The 24,136-nt window shown below is 55.1% G+C and overlaps 1 protein-coding gene across 4 annotated transcripts; it reads right to left on the bottom strand.

Moving 5' to 3' along the window:
* Nucleotides 1–2,763: 2,763 nt before the first annotated feature.
* On the bottom strand, nt 2,764–22,444 carry GTSE1 (G2 and S-phase expressed 1). Of its 4 annotated transcripts, none has more exons than XM_047865250.1 (12): nt 21,771–22,444; nt 21,425–21,530; nt 15,308–15,365; nt 14,601–15,204; nt 12,471–12,641; nt 11,561–11,687; nt 9,367–9,747; nt 6,396–6,468; nt 5,380–5,619; nt 4,263–4,467; nt 3,623–3,835; nt 2,764–3,178 (listed from the first exon to the last, which is right to left on the bottom strand). In XM_047865250.1, the coding sequence occupies exons 2-12, from the start codon at nt 21,444–21,446 to the stop codon at nt 3,095–3,097; spliced, it is 2,178 nt and encodes a 725-aa protein (XP_047721206.1). In that variant the 5' UTR covers nt 21,447–21,530; nt 21,771–22,444; the 3' UTR covers nt 2,764–3,094. The 4 variants fall into 4 exon arrangements, with proteins under 4 accessions (XP_047721206.1, XP_047721207.1, XP_047721209.1 ...); XM_047865251.1 differs by having other exon boundaries at nt 21,801–22,444; XM_047865253.1 differs by lacking the exon at nt 9,367–9,747.
* Nucleotides 22,445–24,136: the final 1,692 nt, after the last annotated feature.

The raw sequence follows: 24,136 nt of genomic DNA, 5'->3' as shown, positions 1-24,136 counted from the left end.
CGGTTTTTACTTTTGCAATACGCCACGTACATATAATAGATGTTCCGTTTGGTTCTTTTTCATTTTGAAATACTGCAGTCCACCAACATAGTGGTGAAGTCTAAAGTAGTCCACTCCACTAAATTAGTTTCATGTAGAATTTGAACCATGGTTTGAAAATGCCAGGGAGGAAATGCCCAGCAAATGCAAATAAATGGAAATCGGGCCAATAACCCCCCCCCCCCCCCCCAAGCTTCAGGTTAGAACTGGGCTAGTTTTTAATAGTTTCTTGACAGGTTGACAGTGGGCACAAGTGTTTAAACTGGGATGATTATTAAGGCAAGGCATTTTCCTGAGGACAGAACTACCTCGAGGGTCTAGAGAGAAACGAGGAAGGCCCCCAGTCTCCATTTCCGAGAAGAGAAGCAGGAACTGCCAGCTGGAGAGTCGTGGCCGTCGGTGCCACAAGCAGGCACAGGGCGAGCTCCCCGGGCAGGAAGGTCACAGGGCCCCTCAGGGAAACAAGAATGACTGCTTTTTCTGAAGAGTGTGTCATCCAATAACACATCCAATGAGAGTATCTGTTTCATCTTGGACTTCCCAGAAGAGATGAGTAAGCACAGTATTTGGCCTCCTGGCCTTCGGGCAAATTTTGGGGTGCACCTTTAGTGGGGTCTGTGGCAGTGGCTGAACCACGGGGTGGGTATTTTGGCTCAGTCTAGAGGACCACGCCCTTCCTGGATGTGGCAGTTTGGTACAAGGGCAGAAGCCCAGTTTTCCTGCCCAAGCAGAAGGATTTTTTTCAGGTCTGCTACCCCCCCCCCCCCCCCCCCCCCCCCGCAAAGTGGCTGAAACATGATACATTTGCTACATTTTCTGCTGCTTTTCAGTTAAAGACAAGGTATTTCAGCTACTTTGGATGGCGCAGCGATAGGAAAGACAATGAATTCTCAAGTGCCATGTGCTAAGAGCCATGTAAGATTAGATTTCAGAGGCTTGCACCAGAAAATTAACGAAATATGATAAAAACCGGGTGAAGTTGGGCCTCTTAAACCCAGGAGGTGGCCCTCTAGTGGCAGCCAAGGTCCTGTCTCCAGGGCCAGTGTGTCCTTTCCCACACTGAGCCCTTCGGTGGTGCACTTGGGAGGAAAAAGAGAGCCTGGGGGACGTTCTGCCAGGAGGTGCTGCGTATCCTACACGTGCCTTTCGGGGACCGTCTCCCACCCATTTGAGAATTAGAGTCCTATTACTTCTGTCTTGCCTGAGGACACCTGCAGATTGGATGGCACCCCTGGGCCCCAGTAAGAGCCTGGCCGCTCCTGAGGCAGCCTGGGGGGAGGGGCCCTGGATGAGGGGAGCCAGGGAGCGGGCCCAGGACGGAGGGCCCAGCCCACGCCCTGGGTTTGGATGGGATGGCCAGAGCCCCACTAGGTAACCGTGTATTAGCTAAGAGTTCAATGCGCCTCCCTCCCACCACTAGGCAGGGAAGCCTGAGCTTTGCCCCCCACCGCATCCCCGGGGCCACGTGGCCTGCCTCATCTCCATGAACACGTGGGGCGCTGGGCCGGCTCAGTCCGTGGAGTGTGCGACTCTTGACCTTGGGTTCGTGTAGAGATTACTTAAAAATAAATAAATAAAACTTTTAAGAAAACAACATGGGAATGAATCGATTCAGTTCTAGGTTTGGGGTTTTCCCCTGTGAATCGCGGGGCCACGGAGGAGTGGCCACTGGGCTTCCTGCAGGTTCCCTGCTCCCGCCAGCCGGGGGTGGGTTGGGGGGGGATTCAGACAACAAGGTGAGTTGCTCTGAGTCTAACCGTGGTCTATTCAGACGACTGCACGAGGCACTCACACATCCGAGCAGCCCCGCCTTTGTACGGAAAGCTTCTACCCACAGGTGCAGCCATCCTCTTCGGGACGTCTGCTTCCCCTCTGCAGACACCACAGGAGTCACCTTCCCGTTCCTGGCGTTAACCGGAGAAAGCTCAAAGTGCAGCCCCCCGCTCCCCGGCTCTCCCCACTCAGCCCCGGTCTCGTGCAGGAAACACCAGGTAGGAGCCCAAAAAGCAGGTGCACGTAGTGTTGTGTGCTGTGAGGCCACCGAACTGAGACTGAGAAATTTCCTCAAGAAGTGAGGTCTCTATACACACCAGTGGCTCGCAGGCTAGCTGGCTGTCAGAAAATACTAGAACGGCTTTAGGCAGGGACTACGCTGCCCAGTGGCCCTTAGCTCCGTCTCCTCCTGCCCTCCGGCCAAGGGCTCAAGCTTTAGCACAGCCGAGGGGTCCACTCCTCAGACAGGTGGCTCCTTACCTCTCTCACCTCCCCCCTCTGTCCTGGCCGCCACCTCCCTAGAACGGCCCGCGCCCAGGGCGTCTGCATGCAGGTGCAGACTGCTGATCCTGCCCCCGACCGGGGCTGCGGGGCCTGGGGTCTGCATCTAAACCAGTATTTCTTCATACTCAATTCTGAAAATCACCTGGGGAAGGGTGTCCAGGTGGCTCGGTCGGTTGAGTGTCTGACTCTTGGTTTCGGCTCAGCCCGTGACCTCACAGTTTGTGGGTTCGAGCCCCACATCAGGCCCCGCAGCTGGCAGCTCGGAACCTGCGTGGGATTCTATCTCTGCCCCTCCTGTGCTCGTGCTTACTGTTTCTCAAAATAAATAAGTGAGCTTCTAAATAAAATCACTCGTGGAAACAGTGTGACTAACATCAATCTGGCATACTGATTAATGATTAAAATAGTTACACCTGCTTAAAAATCAAGATAACCTTAAAATCGAACTCTGCTTTAATACATTTTCATTTATTTTCCAATTTAATTTAAACCTAGAATATTTACCTTTTCATGCAAACTTAATTTTAAAAATAGTCACTTGCCATTTTTACACACAAAAGACACAAAACAGAATTCTTCACCTCCAGCCCGGTGTGTGGGGCAGCGGTAAGCTCGGGGCCGATTGCACAACATCCCCTCTAGGCCCGGGACCTCTACTTGGGGTTGTTGTAAACAACAACCACGAAACAATTGCTCCTAAGATTTATTTCTAAGGGTTGAAAACCACCTTAGGACAGTTCTTTTAACGAAACGTAAAATGCGAAGGGTTTTATTCTCCTCAGAACTTGAGAAGTGGCGAATCGACATTTTCCTTGTCAGCCTCGGGACTCAGCTGGATCAGAGGAGAAGTCAAGTCTATCAGCTGCAAGACAGAGGCGACGGGGTGAATGACGCGGCCGCGTGGCCCCTCCCGGCCCGCGAGCCCCCTCCGCCGCGGCTCAGACACACTGAAAGTGCAGCTAGCACGTCTAAGAAGCCGGAAGGAGAAGATGCCACACGGAAGAACTCTGAGTTCTTGACACACATGTGCTCCCTCCTCACAAATCGGGCCCTGGGGGACCCTGGAGCCACAGTGATGGGACCCCTGCCCTCGGAGAGCTCCTGGGCCCCCAGGCAGGATCCCGCAGCAGGACTTGGTGAATTCTAAGCTCATGCCACCGCTGGAGGGTACCCCGACACGTGTCACTTTAGAGACCTCAGGGGCTGCTCTCGAGGGTCACCGCGATGTGCCCTGGGAGGAGGAACAAACCCAGAACTGAGACCACCCGAGGCCAAAGCCCACATGGAACCACCTGCTACTTCTCACCTGTGCCACCTCGTGGAGAGGCTTGGACGCGGTGGTTCTGTTCATGTCCGGAGTGTTGATCAGCAGGTCAATCAGAGGTCTGCCTTCAGAGCCCGGAGCCACGCTTGCTTCTGGAGTACCGCCCAGGTCCACAAGAGGGGGACTGACGAGGGCTGGGCCCTCGGCTTTCGGAGTGATGGCAAGTTGCTCCAGTCTAAGATCCACAAGAATCGCCTAGACGAGAACACGAGATCTAAAGGCAATTCTGGCACCTTTTTGTCAACCATGTTGAGAAAACAGGAAACCCAAGGAAGGATGGCCTTTAGCGGGGACAGCTGGCTGTGGTGTGCACGTACTGATGGGTGGAGCTCTCTCCTCCTCGGCCACCCCCACACGGCCTCCCAACTCCGTCTGCCGCCCTCTGGCCGATGGCCCACACTAGGGCTCCCACCGGCCTCTCCCACTGTCACTCTGCTTCCTACTGCCCGTCCTCTGGGCAAACACAGGAGGAGGGGAGAGGCTGGAGGTCCTGACTCCCACTCTCTGGCCCTGGGGGCCCAGGGACAACAGATGAAGTCCCAGAGAGGCAACTCGGCGGACCACCGTGCTGAGTGACCACGCGGCTTGGGGGCAGAGTCCAGGGTCCCAGAGAACACGGTACCTCACGAGGGCGTGTGTCTTCGGGTGGCCGGGCCGCAGCTGGCACTCCTTCTGCAGTGATGCTTTTTGGAACAGCCAAGTCGCTCTTTTCAGGAGAAAAGTTAAGTGCCTGTGGCACAGCCGACGGGGGGGAACAGGACCCGTCAGACGACGAGTCCTCGCGCCTGGAGGCAGCCTCGCTCCTGCTCGTCCTGGTTGGCGCGGCTCTGCGGGGAGAGAAAGGGCAGACCCCGTGAGGGACCGTAAGTGCTGGCTCGTCGGGCTAGGATTCTGTTCTGGGAGGAGATGTGTCACACAGGGCAGGGTGTGCTGGCTTTGGTTCCGGCTCCATCCACGACAGCTCGAGTCCCTTTCTGACCTTCAGCTTCCTCGTGAAGAAAAATAAAAGGCCCGAATGGTCTCGGGGGTCCTTTGGCTCTAAAAGCTTACCAGCCTGCTACCCACACGGGCCTGTTTTACGCCCTTCCCTTCAGTCCGCGAAGTGGACAGAGACACGCTTGCTCCACGTTCAGGTAGAGAGGAGAGAGATGCTCCGATGAAAATGAAGCAGGAAAACGGAATAGAGTGACCGGGTAGGGAGGCGGGACTTTCCAGAAAGGTCCCCGAAGTTGGCCCCTGAACGTGGACTTGAACCGTGGAGGGGCAGCGCATCCCAGACGGAGAGGACGGCCAGGACGGGACCGTCTGCCACGCGCTGAGGGAGGGGGCGGCGGGGCTGGAGCGAAGTGACGGGGACGGGGGCAGGGGAGGCGGGAGAAGCAGGTGGAACGGACGCGGTAGCCAATGCGGAGTCTGTTTCTCAGGAAGCCTGAGTGCGGTCACCCCTGGCCAAGACTACGGGACTGTCCTGGGGGCCCGGTTGCAAAGACCACACCAGACCCCAGACCCCGGGTGTGGGTGCACCTTGCTGAGTCTTCTGCCCAAAGGGCTCCCCCCAGTGAGAGGCCATGGCCCACGGCGACGGGGTGATTGGCAGGTGCCGTCCCTGCTTGCCCAGCCCTTCGGCCCAGTCGGGACAGTACGCTGGGTGGGAACGAGGATGGCCGAGCAAGCAGGTGCCCTCCCGCGCTTCAGGGAGCCACCGACAGGCTTCTGTGGCCGTCGCCTCTGCCTCTTACCTCGCTGCACATTTTTTCCGGAGTTCAGAGGAAAGCCGCGGAGCAGACACACACAGGGGAGAAGCCAGAGCTCTGGGCACAGTTTTGGGGGTCACCCGTGGAAGGCTGGAGAGCCGACGGCTGGCGGGCGTGGGCAAGGCTGACCCACGCCTCGTACTCACGGGGGTCGTCATACGGCTTAAATGTCCCGGTGAGGCCAGCCCGGATGAGTGTCCAGCGGGAGTGCTGTGGACAACTACCCTGGAAAGACAAAATGAGAGTCTTCAGCAGGCATGAACAAAAAGAAGATTCTATTCATCCGATATGCTAATGCAGTAAAAAGTCCTGTGACTTCAACAGACGAGACTCAGGCCTGCGAAGCCCGCTGGAGGTCTGCTCTGGGGAGGCAGGGCCGCCGCCAGCACCCTGGGAAACCCCGCTGTCTCCGGGCGGAGCATGTGAACGCACCTCGTGGGAGGTCCGCAAAACGTCACTTCTGACAGCGTAGGTATTTCCACGAGGAAATCCAGAGCCACAGCGGGGACTGCCCGGGCTCACACGCACACAGGGAGCCGTCACTGCGTGTTCGTTCATTCCAGCGCTCGGGTCACCTGAACCCCACGTGAGCGCACAGGACTGAATGCGGGCACCCGCGGCTCATTTCTCACACGTCCCGCTTTCCAATCTGGCGATACATGTGGCTGTAACTGCCGGTGAATCCTCCTGCTGATTTGTTCTGCGGTTACTGATAAAGACGGTCTGTGTGGAGTCAACCACTATTTTAAATAGGTCGAGGGTCGCCTGGGGGGCTCCGTCGGTTGAGCGTCCGACTTCGGCTCAGATCATGGCCTCACGGTTCGCGGGTTCGAGCCCCGGGTTGGGCTCTGTGCTGACAGCTCAGAGCCCGGAGCCTGCTTCGGATTCTGTGTCTCCCTCTCTCTCTGCCCCTCCCCTGCTTGCACTCTGTCTCTCTCTCTCCCTCTCTCAAAAATAAACATTAAGAAAAATAAAATCAAAGGAAGTGGACGACTCCTCACCTTCCCACTGATGTGCAGGAATATGGCCTCTGTGCCCGACAGGACTTTGGCATTGCACTGTCTGCAGGCTCACCTGAGCAAGAGAGGAAGTGTGTCCCGTCAGTCAAACGTGGATCAAGTGACAAACCCACCACAGGGCCCTGTCCCTACTGTCCCCGTGTCTGCTCTACCAGGACAGCTGGTGTCGCGACCACAAGGGTGCTCGCGGCCACGGAGGGAGCCCGCTGCCACGGTCGCAGGGCCGCGTGTTCTAACGGCGTGGGGCTCCCCGTGGCCTCTCCGGCACTGAGTTTATGAGAACAGTTTGGCCCAGGGTGAATGATGAACGGTGTTCATGGACAGCCCTGTCCCTGACACCGTGAAGAAAAGAGAAACCGATTTCAGAGGCGCGTGAGGCGTCATCAGGGGCACGGGCAGCAGAGGGTAGCAGCCGACGGGCACTGGGACCGGTCCAAGTCGGCGAGACCGGCAGATGACCGTGTGGTTGGAGGAAAGGCAGCCAGAGGCACGCCGTGGCCTCGGGCACCTGGGAAGAAAGGCAGCCGACGCCGCCAAGCACACTCGGTGCGCCCCGTGCCGTGGACGCTCCGAAGAACCGCTTTCAGCCAACACGCTGAGCTCCCTGTCATGGAAACCTCAATCTTATCTCCAGGGGTGACCGCTCCCACGGGGCCCGAACCCACACCTTCAACCACCTGCTCGGCACGGCCCTCAGCACAGCCCCGAACTGTGGCGCCTCGCGCTCAACAGGTGCAAACCGGGCCAGTGGGCTCTACCCGGGGCTGCCGTTCCTCCAGCCCTCCCCTGGGCCCCTGGGTGTGGGAGGCAGCACCCGGGCGCCCCGCGGAGGCCTCCGGGTCACTCCCGAGTCCCCTCCCACGCCGCCGCGAGCTCCCCTCCCGCCATGGTCTCCTGTCCACCTCACGGCCGGGCTGCCACGGAGCCCTCCCAGCTTCCATTCTTGCCCACGAAGGCCTGTTCATCATTCAGAGGAGGGATCTGCTGGAGGCCAGGACTCCCCGCCTAAAACCCTCTTCCTTAGCACCTGCACTGGCCCCCGGCTGCCTCAGTCCCCACCTCTCATGACCCTTCCCCTCGTTCACTAACTTGGCTGAGGTTGCTAGTGTTTGATCAGTATCCACCCTCTTCTTCTCAGGAAGGAACCTGAGCGGGGCGAGAAGACAGCACGTCTTAGCACCCCTGGCAGGGAAGCACGGTCACATGACTGAGGCCTGAGCGAGGGGACAGAGAGGGGCACACACAACTTCCGTAAGCGCTCTCGCAAGGTAGGGGTGTGGTCCCCTTCGCCCGTCCCACCCTCGCAGCTGACGGGGCGGAAGGTGGGGCTGCAGCAGCCGCATTAGAGGATGAGGAAGAGACACCGGTCACGGCAAAACGAGACAGAGGCGGCCTGGGTCCTCAAAAGGCTTCGGGGCATTAAAGGCCACCTGTACCGGCCGGCAGTGCTGGAGACTTCGAGAGACAAGCACCTCTACTTGAGCGAAGCTACAGGGACCCTCTCCCTTAAGGCAGCTCTGCACGACCTCCCACGTTAACGCAGATTTCTTAGATTCATCTGCCTCGACCGAGCACCTGCCACCTGCCAGATACCACGCCGGTGCCACTCACAGCCGGACAGGGAGGCAGCCCGGGTCCTTGGCCACGGAGGAAACACACGCGTGCGGAGGGAGACTCCGAAAGGCCAAGGTGAGGACAGCCACTGGGAACAACGGCCACCGTTCGCACAGGGCTGGAAACTGCCCACGTCCCACCCGCCACAGCAGGGACCTTGGGAACACGCAGCACGTCCGGCAGGGACCGGGCAAGCACAAGTCAGCAGCAAGGCCACCTGTTCCCGAGGGTATAGGCCCCTCGAGACCTGCCCCATCGAAGCTTTAAAACAATCCTCAAAAGGCTCAAGTCGACCTGCGATTAAAATGCCTGCCAAAGCAAGGTTCTACTCCTTAAAGCAAGGCAACAAAATGCAGATCTTCCAAGATCTTAAACCTGTACTGTAAACAACGATTACACATGAAGAGGCAGGAAAATGTGGTCATAATCAGCAAAAAAGTCAATCACTAGAAACAGACCCCCAAATGACCGGGAAGGTGGCATTAGAAGAAACAGTGTAAATCAACTGTCATAAATATGTTCAAGAATTTAAATAAACACCATAAGGACAAAGATGGGGAAACTACAATGTCAGAAAAGAAAAATGAACTGAATGGGCGTAACCACGGATTAGACGCGCCGCAGAGAAAGACAGGTAAGCGTGAAGACAGGACGTTACAGATGTCAAAACTGAAACACAAGGAAAGGGGGAAACCCCGGGCCTCCATGACCTACAAGCCACATTGAGAGGTCTAGACTCGTGTAATTAGGGTCCCTGTAACTAGGGGCAGCAAGCAAACAGAATCTGAAGAAATAAGAGCCAAGTTTTTTTCCCAGAATGAATTAGAAACATCAAGCCACAGATCAAAGCAGCTCAGGAACCCCCAAGAAGGATAAACTCCAAAAAAGCCACTTCAAAATTCATAATAATCAAAATGCTGAAATTAACAATAGACAGAAGCTCCTAAGAGCAGCCTGGGAGCAGTGATGTGACAGAGGGAAGAATGCGGGATGGGGACTCCACTGAGTGCTCGTCCAAAATGATGCAAGCTAGAAGATGTTAGGACAACATATTCAAGGTGCTTTAATAGGGGCGCCTGGGTGGCTCAGTCGGTTAAGCATCTGACTTCGGTGCAGGTCATGATCTCACAGTTCATGGGTTCGAGCCCCGCGTCGGGCTCTGTGCTGACAGCTCAAGGCCAGGAACCTGCTTCGGACCCCGTGTCTCCCTCTCTCTCTGCCCCTCCCCTGCTTGTGCACATTCTCTCTCTCAAAAAAATGGATAAATGTTAAAAAAAAAAAAAAAAAAAAAAAAAAAAAACAACTAAGAAAAACATGCAGAAATTGCTCCATTCCTCACCAGTAGAAAACTTGGGGACCTTAAAGTGACTTGTTGGGGTGGGCATCGCCTTTGTCCTGCAGGGTAGCCGGGAATCACGCCCTCTCGCACTCCCGGCCGTATTCAACGGAGACGGCGGCGACCAGCCGGAACGACAGCTCAGCCCTGGGCCTCCCTGTTCCAGAGTCGGGGCTTGGGCAACAGCCGCGGGGGTGAGCGCCTTGGCTGGCTCCCTTGTCACCTCCGCAGCCGAGGTCCATTTACTCCTTCTGCAGGACGCACCCCCAGGGCCTCCCTGCAGGGACTGCCGGGACACAGCAGGTCCCACTCCGCCTGACTGGCTGGCGCATGACACAGGCGGGGAACTGTTCGCAGGAAAACGTGCAGGTTCACTTGATTTAGCTGGAAGAGGAGACACGACGTCTGGTTATGGCTGAGGCTTGGGTCACTTTTAAATTATGAAGTTACTTGACAAACACATACAAGGTACGCTGTCTTCACCTGTATCTACCTGAAAATGTTTTCAAGTGAAGGAAATGTATTTCTATCGTCACGATCTCCATGTAAGAGAAACACAGGACCTGTGAGCAATATTCCGTACACCCGTCAGGGAACATCCTCAAACAGGACAAGCTGGGTCGCTCGTGGCTCAGCCGAGTGCGTTGTAAGGTACTAACTCTAGACGCAATTACCAGGATGCACCTAAGCGTACGTAAATTCGAACTCTCCCCCTCCACCGACTGTGTCAACAGCAGACATCTACGCTGGCTGAGCCCACACGAGCGGGCAGTCCGGCCGCGCCTCTGGGCAGGGAGGAAGGGAGGGAAGGGCGGGAGGAGGCGCATTCATCACTGGTGGGCTCCCGCGAGTCCCAAGGAGGCTGGGTCATGGCCATCACGAGCGCCATTTAAAACAGAAGGACGGCGAACGAGGTCCTCAGGTGCCAATATGCCCCGTGCAGAAGGCAGGCTGGCGAGATCCCAAAGAAGGCCTCGAAGAGAACGGCTGACGCCATAGCTCTTTTGTTCAGTGCGTAAGGCTTTATGGTGCTCCCGCCCCCTCCCCCACCCCCCCACCGTCCTGTCTGACCCAGCCTCCCCAGTGTGTACCACGCAGAAAGACCCACACTCAGGCCCGGTCCATGTCCGTCTCAACCTTTAGCGGGTAGGAACGCAGGGCCCCCGAGTGAAAACAGTGCTGACGCCCCGCACCGCCGCGGCCACTCAGGCCTCACAACCTCCGACGAGACAGAACTTCCTTTCCCCGAACGCGGGCCACGCGCTCCTTCTGATGCCCGGAAGAGCGCGTCCGGGGAGGCTCTGTCCTGCGGTGTGTCCGGTTCCGGGAACAACTGGAGTTCTCTTGGCCGCCACCTGGCAGCGGGGGCTCCAAATCACGTCGGCCTAACTCCAGAGCTCACGCTTTGCGGTTTGACAAAAGGCGCACAGGTCTGCACCGCAAATACGCGCGGAAGAGGGCGGAGTCCTGAAGGGAATCCAAGGCTTCCCCCGACAGGTCACGAGGGCTCCTCCCCTTTACCACCAGATGGCGCCCTTGGCTTGCGAAGGTTACCACCGTGCAGAGGCGGGTTTGGGTCGGGGTTTAAAGAAGCACAGGCACTTACAAGGGCCACGTGCCCTACGTTATCTGGAACAGTCCTATTTTTTTTTTTAATTTTTTTTTTCAACGTTTATTTATTTTTGGGACAGAGAGAGACAGAGCATGAACGGGGGAGGGGCAGGGAGAGAGGGAGACACAGAATCGGAAACAGGCTCCAGGCTCTGAGCCATCAGCCCAGAGCCCGACGCGGGGCTCGAACTCACGGACCGCGAGATCGTGACCTGGCTGAAGTCGGACGCTTAACCGACTGCGCCACCCAGGCGCCCCTGGAACAGTCCTATTTTTAAAACCTGTGTGTGATTACACCAGCGTCCTCGTGTGTCGCGGGCACGTGGGGGGCCCACCAGCTTTGGGATGGCTGGAACCACCCTGCCCTAAAACCCCTGGCCTGAGCGTGCCCCTTCTCAGAGGAGAAACCCTGGAGGGCAGGGGGCCCGACACAAATGTCTCCTGCCCCAGACCGCAGCAAACCCTCCAGAACCTTCTGCTGAGTCTACGTGGTTCTGTGAAAACAGTCTCAGTGGGTCGGATAGCATTCAAGGCCTTGCCTCTTGAGACACGGGCGGGTCTGGGCAGGAGACACTGGCTGGCTTACCTCTGCAGGTGGCCGGAGAAGCACACACACTGGAAATCCCACCAGAAACAGACCCTGAGGAAGACGACTTCCTTGAAAGACCGCCAGCACACCCACTTGGTTTTAACAGGGTCCTCTTCGGCCCCAACTGAAACAAAACATTAAAAAACAGAGTCATCGAAGATTTTGTTATCTACCCATTACTTTTTTATGCAAAAATTGGGTTTAAAAAAATTTTTTTAAATGTTTATTTTTGAGAGAGAGAGAGAGAGAGAGAAAGTGAGCAGGGGAGGAGCAGAGTGAGAGGGAGACAGAAGATCTGAAGTGGGCTCCTCGCTGACAGCAGGGCTCCGACTCATGAACCATGAGATCATGACCTGAGCCACCCAGGCGCCCCCCTAAAATAATTTTTAATAATTGAGTAATCATCATCTTAAGTGTAAAGAAAAGGCCAAGCAGTACTTCTCAAGCACGGTCTTCAAAGCCCTGCATGAGTGAGAAACGTGGGAGACTCCTGAAATGCAGATGTTGGGGCTCTGACCCTGCCCCCGGAGTCTGTAGCTGGGGCCCAGCTTCTGGCGAGTACATCAGCGGTTCTCACACGCAGCACCGTTTAACCACAAAGCTGCGGGCGCTCGTCTCCAGGCCTGTGAGCTGCGGTTTCCAAGCACGGACATCCCATCTCGTCTGAGGGCAGCCGGAGCGGCGCAGACACACACAGGCTCGGAGAGGCGGACTTTTCCCAGTCCACGGAGCCCCCCGCGCACGCCAGGCCGTGTTCTCTGCATTGCAGCAAGCTGCCTCTCACGGGTCCCAGTTTCAACCTTCCTAAACTTGACTTCAGTCAAAGACACACCACATGATACCCAAAGCCGCCCCTTTATTCTCCTTGCTCACAGGCCACACCCACCCACAGCCCCGGCAGACCCACCTTGCTCAGGACAGGGAGCGATCGCTTGCCTTGGACCAAGTGGCTGCCCCCGGCCGGCAAGCTGGCGCCCTCCCGGGCAGCACTGGATTTGTCAGGGGGCACGGCCCCGCGGGATTCCTTCTCATTTAGGTTTCTCACGCCGGAAGGGCTAGCTGGTGTCCTTTTCATAGGCTGCAAAATTGCAATTTGAATTGAGAGCACTGTCTGGCCTTGAACGACGCGCAGATGCACCAAGGCGTCAATTTCGAGCACCAGCAGCACCATCTATCTTCCCAGCGCTGTACGTGCTCAGTTCACCCGCTGGATGGAAGGGATGGAGGCGGACACGGCAACTGGCTTCCTCTGCCAAATTACCACGGACAGAAATGACGATGGCGTTTGCTTCCTCATTAAAAACAGCAAAATAATACTAAGATCCTTGCAGGAGAGAGATCCCCTAAAGCTATTCCTCAATCAGGATTCTTATTTAAAGATGATAATGAGGAAAGTGACTCTAGTGACAAAAACTCTTAAATGCTGTATGGAAAGGAATCACTCATTAAAAGGTCATTTCCTCTCCCCGAGAGGCAGCTCAGTGGCAACGAATCTTCTCCGAAGAGTACTGAGAGCCATTTTTCTTTGGAGAGCAGAGTCAAACAAAGAATACATTTCTGACATATTTAGACGCAAGGGCATTCCTGGCACTGACCCCTGCGGATAAAAATAACCCCTTGTAACAAGGAGCGCTAATGAGAAGCGGCAGCAGCTCATAAGGTCAGAGCAACGAAACAATCACTTTCTTTTTCCTTCACAGCATTTTAAAACTTGAGATCTACCTCATGGACGTAAGTTCGCCATCTGAAAGTGTGCGTTCCCAGTGGTTTCTGCACGTTCACAGTGCTGTAAAGCCAGCGTCAGTATAATCTTAGACCATACTTGTTGTCCCTGAAGGAAACTGCTAGCCATTAGCAGGTGCCCCCGCCCCCCTACTCCCTCAACCTCCCCGCCTGCACACTGGCTAACCTACCCCCCTCAATACAATTCGCCCATCGTGGTCCCTCATGCCAACAGGGTCGTACACCAGGTGACCTTTGGCGTCCGGCTGCTTTCACTAGGCAGGTCTTCAAGGGTCATCCATGTTCTACTATGTACTAATATGGCATTTCTTTATTGCCTGAGTCCAGCCCACGTGTTACGCTCAGAAATCCATGCGCGGGTCCACGTATTACATAGAAGACCCGTGTCCCTCTTGTTCTGGAGACCTCACTTTGGAAATTGACATCCAAACGGGCTCCGGCAGGAGGAGTTTGTGTGATTAAAGGAACGACGGCCCAGCTCCTTAGGGGAAGCGATGGCCAGCACGCCTCCTCCGTCCAGGCTCCAGTGCGGCACAAGCGCCTTTAGCTCGGATCAGTTCTGGGTCCTGAGCGCACGGAGTCGCGCGGTTCGGGAGATGTGCTTGGAGAGGGAAGGCGCTCCCCGGCCCTCGCTAGCTGTTTTGCACGGACCCAGACTTGCTCATGACAGCATCTCCGTAACCAGCTCAGATCGCTGAGGCCTGGGGCCCCAGTTAGGAGCAGAGCTGAGAAGCGGTGCTGGGCGGGCTCCAACCTGCTGCCTCTCCTCGAAGCATAACTTCCTCCCCTGAGTGAGGTCGGGTCAGCGAGGCCTGGAAGCAGCCGTGGCGTGACCCTCCCTTTCTCCTGCCCTAGCGCTCCGCCCTACAAACTGCAGGGGCTAACCGCACCCCAAAGACCTGCCCGGCCACTGCCACTGCCCAGGACGGCTCATCCATTTAATTCCTGGGAGGAGAGCAGTCTCAACAAAATCCGGTTCAGGGAGGGGAACTGTTGGAAGCTGCTTGTTAATGCAGATGAAACCCCTAATGAGCAGGAAATCCGAAGTTGTAGCATCTAGGAAGGGATGTTTTTAAGTCATCCCAGGAGGAAGGCAGCCGCGCCTGCGTCCACATGCACCCCAAACCCAGCTCCCCGTGGACTTGCGGTTCCTATGCTTCCCAGCCCTCAGCCCGGCTACGTTTCCAAGCTTCTCCCCACAACGGTTTCCGTTAGGGCCACAAACCGCGAGGGCTAAAACGCAAGGGAGCACCTAGTCCCGCACACGCATGTCCTAGCACGTGAACGTGTCTACCTGCTCTGCCGCCGCATGAATGGTTTTCCCTCTCACAGACGAAGCTCGGGGCCGTACCAACTGGCTGATGACCTTTTTCTGAGGCCCTGCCTGGTTTGGAGGGGGAGCAGCACCGGGTTCCACCGGCAAGGAAGAGCGAGGCGAGTGCAGCGGTCCCTGCGTCTGGGCTTGGCCGGCCTGGGCAGAAGCTGCCCCCAAGGGGGTCTGGCTCAGCGGTGCCCTCAAGGGGCTGTCCGACAGGTAATATGTCTCCCTCTTCAGTGACCTGGGGCTCTTCCTCATTTCCATTTCTTTCTCAAACAGGTTTATTTTTAATTTCGATTCCTGGATAAATCTCTCCACGCTCTGGCTCCAAAGGTCTTCGGGCCTGGCCGCTTGGGCTGCCTTGTTTTTGCTTTTGCTTTCGATCTGGAAGGCCAGCAAGTGAGCCTCCGTGTACACTTCCACAAACTTCTCCCCAGTGAGAGGGCTCCAGGTGAAGTGACCTTCCGAGCCTGGCAGAAGCGGTTCTTCGGGAACGTGGTGATTTAACTCTAAGCTGGCAGCGACACATCTTTCTTTATGCCCCACGGGTCCAAAGAAGACTTCATCATCTTCATTTGCACTGTTTTAAAATAAAAGGATCATTAAGGACACTGGCAGTTAAATGAAAGACCTTACCGAATGCGGTTAAGCCCAAGGCAAGGGAAGAAAACTCATCCGTTTACCTTGAAGAAGACAGTGAAAGATCGAAGTCAAACTTTTCATCGGCCAGGAGAAGAATGTCTGTGGGGGGAAAGTCCCGTGTTATTTGAGGGCTGGGGTTGATAGAGAGAAAACATTACCAGTCTCTACAGCTATAAAAACAATGACAACATTTCACTCCCCAAAGTGTACCTTATCATGATTTTAACAGTCACCTCATCACAGAGGGCTCAAGGTTATCTTGGTTTTTTTGTTTTCTTTTTAAAATAGCATCAGCCGTTGGGTGTTTGCTGAGCTGCCCCAAAAGTCTAAGTCCTTATCTTTAAGGTATAATCTAAAATGCATTCACCAAGTCATTGAACTAGTTTTTTCTGGACTAGGTAAGTCATTTTCAGGTTAGAGCATTTTCAAAAGACCACCTGCTTCAGGTTCCCTAGAATTAAATTCCTGGCTTACAAGCCATAGAATGCCCACTGCTCTTTCAAAATCAAATTCACTATCATTCGCATGTGCAGTCGCCACTCCATTCGTATTTGCTGACTCCCTTCGCTTCTAGAGCCCAACTCGCCCCAGAAGAAACTGCACTCTGTATCCCCCATAGTACCTCCATAGGCCCGGTCTAATAAGCCTGCTCCCTCCACCCAACCTCCAGCTCCCAAGCAACTTCTCCCCCCCCTCAGCTCCCCCCACCCCTGCATCACCTTGACCTGACCTCTGTCACCACACTAGCCCTGCTGCAGATGTCCCTTCGCTCTTCCGGGGCCCCAACTAGACTGTAAGCTCCCCCAAGACAGCAAATGTCCACCACTCTCCCAAACTCCCTCATGTCCAGCAAGGGGCCTGGACACTTGGCAAATAATTATCGAAATGTGCTGAACGGGTATTTCCACCACGTAAAGTTGACACAGCGCTTTCACAAATCACATCTTATTTGACCCTCGTAAATGATGCAGCACACTTATTAAAACCATAAAGATTTAACATATACTAATACCCTAATTAGACCCTCGTTAGTCACACCAATTTTTCTTAATTACCCAATCAAGGGAAGGGTAGAAAACACAAATGCACAAAAGAAGTAAAAGGAAATAAGCACAGAGAGAGGAACTGAAAAGATTCATAAGCTAGTCTGCTCAATTCCAGGCACATAAACCTAAGAGCCTGGCTGAAATGGATAATTTTCTAGAAAACGGAGTTTATTTTTTGTATTTAAATTACTTAAATTGATTTATTTCTAAAACGGACTCCAGAAGAAAAGGAAAAGATCTTAACGGTTCAATGACCACGAAATAACTGCACAGACTTATTCGAGGGCTCTTCTCCTCAAAAGAGCCCAAGTCCACGACAGTTTCACAGGAAATTCTGTCATGTCGTTCAAGAATGGATCATTCCAGAACTATTTATATTGCTCCACAGGATAGAAAAAAGGAACTTTCAACTCACTTCTATGAAGCAAGCATGACCATACCAAAAACCTCTAAAGTTAGCTCAGAAGGAAAGCTACAGACCAGGTTCCTAATGTAAAAATCCTAAATAGGAATATTAGGTAACAGAATCCACCAACACATTAAAAGAAGAAGAATAGGCGTGCCTGGGTGGCTCCGTTGCTTAAGCGGCCGACTTCGGCTCAGGTCGTGATCTCACGGTCCGTGAGTTCGAGCCCCACGTCGGGCTCTGTGCTGACAGCTCGGAGCCTGGAGCCTGCTTTGGATTCTGTGTCTCCCTCTCTCTCTCTGCCCCTCCCCTGCTCGTGCTCAGTCTCATTCTCTCTCTCTCTCTCAAAAATAAATAAAAACATTAAAAAAAAATTTTTTTTTAAATAAAAGAAGAAGAATAGATCGTGACTAAGTGAAGTTCGTTTCAGGACTTCAGGATGGCTTAACTTTACACAACCCAGTAACATAACTGTTCTCTTACTGGATCTGAAAGGAAAGCCGTAGGTCACAGCCATCTATGCTGACAAGACATTTGAAAAACCGCAACGAACTTTGTTGACTTTAAAAGCCCTTCCTAAAAAGTAATGGGTACCCGACAGATACATGTTACCATATGAGGAAGCATCCACCTAGAGCCCAAAGCCAAACTGGGGTTTAATGGGATCCCGTCAGAAGCGCCCCTTCTGAAGTCAGGAGCGTACACGTGTGATCAGTCAGGACAGGTTAACCCGCGCCGATATGACAGCCCCCGAGTCTCTCACTCAGCCTCTAATTCTGCTGAGGGTGGGCTTGGGCCCTGCTCTCCGCCCTCCTCTCTGCACAACCCAGGAGCCTGGGGAGCCTGCTGTTGGTGCGGAAGAAAAGGGAAACAGCAAATCCTGTACCAGTTCTCGACGGCCCGGAAGTAACACATACACAAACCACACTCCCATTTCACTGGCCGCCTTTCCCGTCCCCCGAGCTGAATCCCGCCTCAAGCAGGTGGGCAGGTACAATTCTATCATGTACCCAGGAGGAAGGAAAAAAAAAAAATAGAAAGGGGGAAAGAAGAAAAAAGTGGAAATACTAATAAACAGCACCAGAAACCACCATCTCTATGTAAATTAACCCGCAAGTCAGCATGAGGGATAACGGAAGTCCAAAGAGGCAACTCCGTGAAAGCTGGGCACTTGGAGACGATGTCTGCTGTCACAATTCCTGACACAGATCTGGATACACTAACCAACACAGACGAGGGAAAGAACCTGGAGGCAAAAATACCATGGTGCACAGGTGCTAAGATTATAGACACCAGGAATCGCATGGATACTGTCATGAGTGGTGAAAGGATGCAACCAGGTGGCCGAGGGCAAGATCATCACACAGCCATCTACGGTGTTCACGCCTACCAAGAACGGTTAGAAGACACGATGGAAGACAAGTCCTCATCACAAAGGCCTACGTTAGCGGCAAACCCCACAAAATGCAGATACACAAACCTAGCGGGAGACACGTAAGATTCACATAAAGAAAACTCAGTGTATGATAAAAGTAGCCTGCGAAATAAAACGGGAAGACAGAGTATTCGATAAACGGTATTTTCCCTTAGAGGAAAATACATATAAAAGGAATAAGAAGAACCCACGGGGAAATTATGTTATAACCCGGAGTGAGGAGGTCTAACTATGACACCAAAGTGGAAGGCATAAAATAAAAGACTGATAGTACAATGTATAAATAACAATTTTAAAACTCTGCATGGCAGAGATCACCATGAGCAAAGGCAAAGAAACAATCAGCAGGGAAAAAGTATTTGCAGCTCACATCACAAAGGGCTCATCTAGGAGCAGTGCCTACAGACTGCTAAGAAAACAAACAGTAACAGAAGAACTGACGAAGGATAAGAGCAGAGAAAATAACTGATGAAATGAAATAAAATAAAAATAACCCTGAGATTCCACTTCTCACCTATCAGATTGTCAAAGATCAAAAAGTCTGGTGCCATGCGGGCAAGGCTGCGGGGGAGAGACCAATTCCCAGACTGCTGGGGAAGGTGTCACTTGGCACGGCCCTCCTGAGTCACCCGGCAGCACCTACAAAGCGCAGGTGTCCCTCGGCCCAGCAAGCGGACTTGTGGGAGTACATGTCACGGGCAGTCACGGCGCAATTCGCCGCAGCAGCCTTTGAAAAAGCAAGACACCGGACACAAACTGATTAACGTCACCCACAGCAGCTGGGAGAAATTATAGCACCCAACCTACCCCCCACGAAGATGGCCACCACAGAGACACAAAAGAGAACGGGAACCTTGTGTTGACTTACAAAAAGCATCAGGATAAATGAGGTGCCCAAACAAGGACGCAGCACAGGGCCCCATCTGCTAGAAAAAGAGGACACTCGGGGGAGCCTGGGTGGCTCAGTCGGTGGAGTGTCAGACTTCGGCTCGGGTCATGATCTCACGGCTCATGGGTTCGAGCCCTGTGTCGGGCTCTGGGCTGACAGCTCAGAGCCTGCAGCCTGCTTCAAATTCTGTGTCTCCCTCTCTCTCTGCCCCTCCTCCATTCGTGTTCTGTTTCTCTCTCTCTCTCTCTCAAAAGTAAATAAATATTAAAAAAAATTTTTTTAAGGAAAGGAGGGCAGTCAGCCGACAACATATACACATACTGGTTTCCTCTTGCACAGATTAGCTCCGGAAGACCAAGCAGACCAAAGACATCGATGGCCTTTGGAGGGGCAGCTGGGTGGCTGAGGGGGAGGCTGCAGGAGGTGGCAACGGGCAGGGTCAGATCCTGGAGGGTTTGCAAGCCCAGGCAAGGAAGGAGCTCCTGTTTTATCCAAAGTGCGACAGGAAGCTACTGGAGGTTTTAAGCGGAAGAGTTATGATCTACCTTGTGTTTTCAAAAGGTTACCCTGGCTGCTGTGTAGAGTGGATGAGAAAAGCAGGCCGTATCTCCTGAAATCACGCATTGGCCAAAGTGCAAAATGTCCGAGGGGGTGGAAGTGAGTTAATGTGGCTGAGAGGCACACGGTGGCGGCCTCCGGGTGGGGCTGGAAAGAGGGAGATGGATCCAAAATCTATTCGGAAGGTGGAAATCGCAGTAAATGATGATTGAATGAACACGGCCCCTTCACAACTTAGCTAAGTATATGGAGGAGCCGTTCCCTTCCATGAGAGGACAGATTGCAGCCCAAGAGCGGGGAGATGGGGGCACACTGAGTATGAAGTGCAGGACAGGGGAAGATGCCAAACAGGTGGGTGGATATACAGCCCAGAGCTCGGAGGAGAGGCTGCGCTCAAGACAAAATGCGGCACCACTAGAAAGGAGATGGCTTTTCTAAGTTTACTTATTATTTATTTTGAGAGAGACAGAGACAGCCCAAGCAGGGGAGGGGCAGACAGAGCCCAACACGGGGCTTCAACCCACGAGACGGTGAGATCAGGACCCGAACCGATATCAAGAGTTGGACACTTAACAGACTGAGCCAGCCACACGCCCTGCAGATGGGGTTTAAAGCCATGGGAATGTCCGAGAGCCCTGGGGTATGGATACAAAGAGACCCCAGAGACCTCGTCCTGGGTAAGATTAGCTTCAAAAGACAGTGGAGGAAGAGGAGGCTGCAAAGTGATGGATAAACCAACCAGAGAGGTGGAAGGAAAACCAAGGCTGCCTTGGAAGCCAGGTGAGAGGGAAGTTTCCAGAAGGAGAGGTCAGATGTCATTGAGAGGTTGATTAACAAGAACAGAAAAGTGATCACAGGTTTGGCAACATGTATGTTGTAACTGATGAAAGCAGCTTGAACAGAGTGGTGAGGACCGAGGGGTTGGTCGAGGAACGCGGGAAAATAGCAGAACAAATAGAGAAAGCTCTGCAAGGCGGGCTCCCAGAGTGGAGGATATGGAGACAGAACAGAACGTATTTGTGTGTCAATGACAAGCAGGAGCGAATGAATGGACAGGCACAAGGTGAGGCCAGGGAGGGAGGGTGACACGAGGGGTGTCCTCAGAAGCGGCAGTGAGGATTCTCCATGCACAAGGAAGGGACTGGTATCTGAAAGGGAGGAGAAGGGGGTGCAGCGGCAAATCCCTTTCTAGACAATGAAGAAGTGACGAGATGGGCCAAGTCTCTAGCACGGTTTCAGCAAAGCGGAAGTTATCCGGGTACCCCGTCTGCCTGCCGCACAGGGGTGCGTGAGGAACAAAGGATAGGGGATGTCGACAGGCTTTAAGAGAAAAGGCGGGTGCGGCCCTTCCCTCATTCCGCGAGGCTGGATTCTCGCCGGGATGCTCAAACCAGACAGGGACAGAGCGAGAGGAAAAGCCGCCAAGATTCTGAACACACCTGGGCAAACAGAAACCGGCGACAGACGCGGAAAGAACGCATCGAACTCCCTCCCACAAGTGTGTGAGTTCCTGCGAAGTGCCAGGCAGTGTTCCCCGCACTGGGTGTACACAGCGAGTAAAACTGGAAAGGATCCTGCTACCACGATGGGAATCTAAAGCCGCGTTGGGGAGGGGGGGCGGGGTGCGGTGCGGGATGCAGAAAACGGAATGAAGGAAGCCGGAAGGATGCAAACCCCCTGAAGACAGGGATCGTGAGCCGCACGGGCACAGAGCACAGGGTGAGCACTGGATAAACCAAGGACTACGTCCTCACAGAAGCACGAACGCCACCTGCATCCTCACTGAGCTCCCTGCACGGCGGCGCTGCGGCCACAAGGACATACCATCCTTCTTGGGAACCTCCATCCCGGCCTCTCGAGACTGGCTGGCTGAAGGCGCGTCGGTCGCCAAGCGTGTCCTCCTTTCACGGCGAGGGCTGTCAGGAAGTCACTGCGGGAAGGGCGGGGCCGGCAGGTGAGCCGGTGTCAAGGGCCAGGACGCCCCCACCCCCACCCCCGATCCCTCCGCCCCCTTCCAGCGGCCGAGCGTCCCCAGGCCGGGAGCTCCGGGGGCCCGATCGGGCCGGCACACCGCGGCCGGGGGCCGGACCGGTGGGGGAGGGGGGAGACCCCGGCAGCCCCGACCGAACGCGCGAAGGGACCCCGCAGCCCGAGCCACCCCGCCCCTCACCCGAGCGGCGGCGACGCCTGGCGACCGCACCTCCGCCCGGAATTTAAACGCGGCGCGGCGAGCGCAGCGCGGGCTGCCGATTGGCCGGTTTGAACGGGCTGCGCAGCGTCGCCGCGCCCGGTGCATCCTGGGGGCCGCGGCCGGGGCTGGGGAGGGCGGCGCGCGTGCGCACTGCCTCCGCGCGCGGGTGGGCGGTGCCCGCCGGCGTTCCGCCGTGAGCCCGAGGTGGGCGCGCAGAGCGGGGCGGGGCTTCCTTGCTGCGGCTACCGCGTGCCCGCCCGTTTGGCCCGGGGTGGCTACGCGTGACAAGGGACGTGGTTCCGATCCCAGCTCTTCATCTGTAAATGGAGAGACTTCATTTTCTACAGCAGGATGTTGACTGTGAAGACCGAACGAAATAGGTGCACCTGTCTGCTTCGTAAAGCAGTTCGCACCGGTTACTAATACCGTAGCAAGACCCGGCCCCTGCCCCTGCCCCTGCCCCTGCCCCGAGGAGCGCATCGGGTGACGCTGGTTTGTGCCCCCCCGGGCCAGGAGAAGCTGAGTGGTGGCGGAGAACTGTGATGGTCTGAGCCTGGCCAGAGGTGCGGCCCAAGCTTCCCCTGGGCTTCACAGCCGCTGGGGGGGGGGGGGGGGGGGTGTCCTGCGGGGGCAGATTGGAGGAGCGCGCAGGGTCCCGTGATCGAGTCTGCATGGGGGAATGCACAAGTTGGGGCAAGATCCCTGATCTGAGCGACGCGAAGCACCGACGGTGAACAGGGCAGTCCGCGGCAGCTTGAGACTGACCTCACTTGAGCCTTGGACTGGCGTTCAGGTATATGTAATACCCACCTCGTGGGCGGGACAGTGGCATGAGGGGGTCCCCTCAGGACACAGTGTCATGAAGCCGTTACCCTAGGTATCTGGCACTGGTGGATGTAGCGGGATGTGGGAAGGGGGCGCCAGGGATGACGCCTAGGGTCTGCCCTGCGAAGGAGGGAACTCCAAAAGGGAGAGCACCATTGTCAGGCATGATAATGAGCTATTTATGTGGGGCAGGTTGGGTGGAGAACTGTCCAGAAGGCAGCCATCCTGGGCCCGGGACCTACACCAAGAAGCCTTCCAGGCCGTCTGGCATCTGGACCATCCACACCAATCACCCCCATTTCACTGTGGTCCCTTCTCACTTCTGATCCTGAGTGCAGCTCCCCAGGAGACTGTGAGCCTAAAAGGCAGGGTGGGGTCACAGTCATGTGACGTCCCCAGCTTCACCCAGCCCAGCACCGGACCCCAGGCAAGAGCTGAGAGCACGGAAGCTAGGTATTCAAGGGAGGTGGGGAGTCTAGCAGCTTGGAAAGAGCCCAGCCTGCCCTCCGCATCCCCTTTGGCTGGTCCTGGCATCCCCAAACACCTCTTTTCTATTGAAGGGCTCCCTCTATCACCTTCAACTTCTGTCCTCACTCCCCACTGCACTCTGATGTGCTGGGTCCCTGGACCCTGCCTTTCCCACCTGAGTCTCTGTCCAATGGGTCCTTTCTGAATTCCATTGTCTTTTGCTCAGATTCCTGCTTAACTACGTAAGAAAGAAGGTGCCAGGCTGACCCAGGTACAAATCCCAGCTGCAGGTATCCGTCAGGAGCCTTTGGGTCGCAAGAAACAGGAAACCAGCTTCAAGCTGGCTTTAGAGGAGAATTTACTGGCTCAAGGAACAGAGAGGTCCAGGAATGGCCCTGGCTTCAGGTCTGGATAGAAAGAGGGGCTCGAAGGAGGGCACAGGGTCACGTCCTCTCCCGGCTGCCTCTACGGGGTCCTGCACACCCTCAGACAGGCTGGTTTTGCTGGGCCCACAACCCCGGGAGCCCCAGGCTTCCCTCCACCTACCAAGGCCTCTGGTAAGACACAGCTGGTCTCGTACCGCCAGTGCTCAACCAAGGGCCCTAAGGCCTAGGCCTGCCTGACTCAACCCCCTGCACAATTGTAGCAAGGGCTCAGGGGGTGCCTGGCCCAGATGTCAGGTCCCCACAGCCCTGGGGTTGTCTGCAGGGGGTGAGCGCCCCCAACACCCACTCCCGATGCTCCTCTCCCTGTATCGTGTCAGCACCTAGGAGGTGCTCAGTATCAGCACCAAGTATCAATAGCTTGTTGCCGCTGAGTCTAAACGGTGTCGTCCTCCATCTGTCCTATCGTGGGCCTGCCCATCAGACACATTTCTTCCCTCCCCCAATAAGATTCTGCTTCATTTTTTTATGTATCCATTCATGGGCTCATTCACCAATGTTCCTCGACGGGTCCTCAGTGCAGGCCAAGTGCTGGGTGGTGCTGGGACAGATCCCATCCCTGACCTGAGGAGGTCACAGCAGGGGAGGAAAGGGCATCCTCGCCAGCCT

This window comes from Prionailurus viverrinus, chromosome B4, assembly GCF_022837055.1.
Source record: "Prionailurus viverrinus isolate Anna chromosome B4, UM_Priviv_1.0, whole genome shotgun sequence".
NCBI classification, from domain to species: Eukaryota; Metazoa; Chordata; class Mammalia; order Carnivora; family Felidae; genus Prionailurus; species Prionailurus viverrinus.
This window is presented reverse-complemented; position numbering and strand designations above follow the sequence as displayed.

Bases quoted from the DNA above. Each gene is read 5' to 3' on its own strand.
- GTSE1 (XM_047865250.1), bottom strand. From the start codon at position 21,446: ATGGAGGTTCCCAAGAAGGATG. The intron at 15,366-21,424 runs GTATGTCCTTGT...TTCCCCCCACAG, and splicing joins GGAGGTTCCCAAGAAGGATG to ACATTCTTCTCCTGGCCGAT. The intron at 5,620-6,395 runs GTGAGGAGTCGT...TTGTCTTTCCAG, and splicing joins TCCTGCACATCAGTGGGAAG to GGTAGTTGTCCACAGCACTC.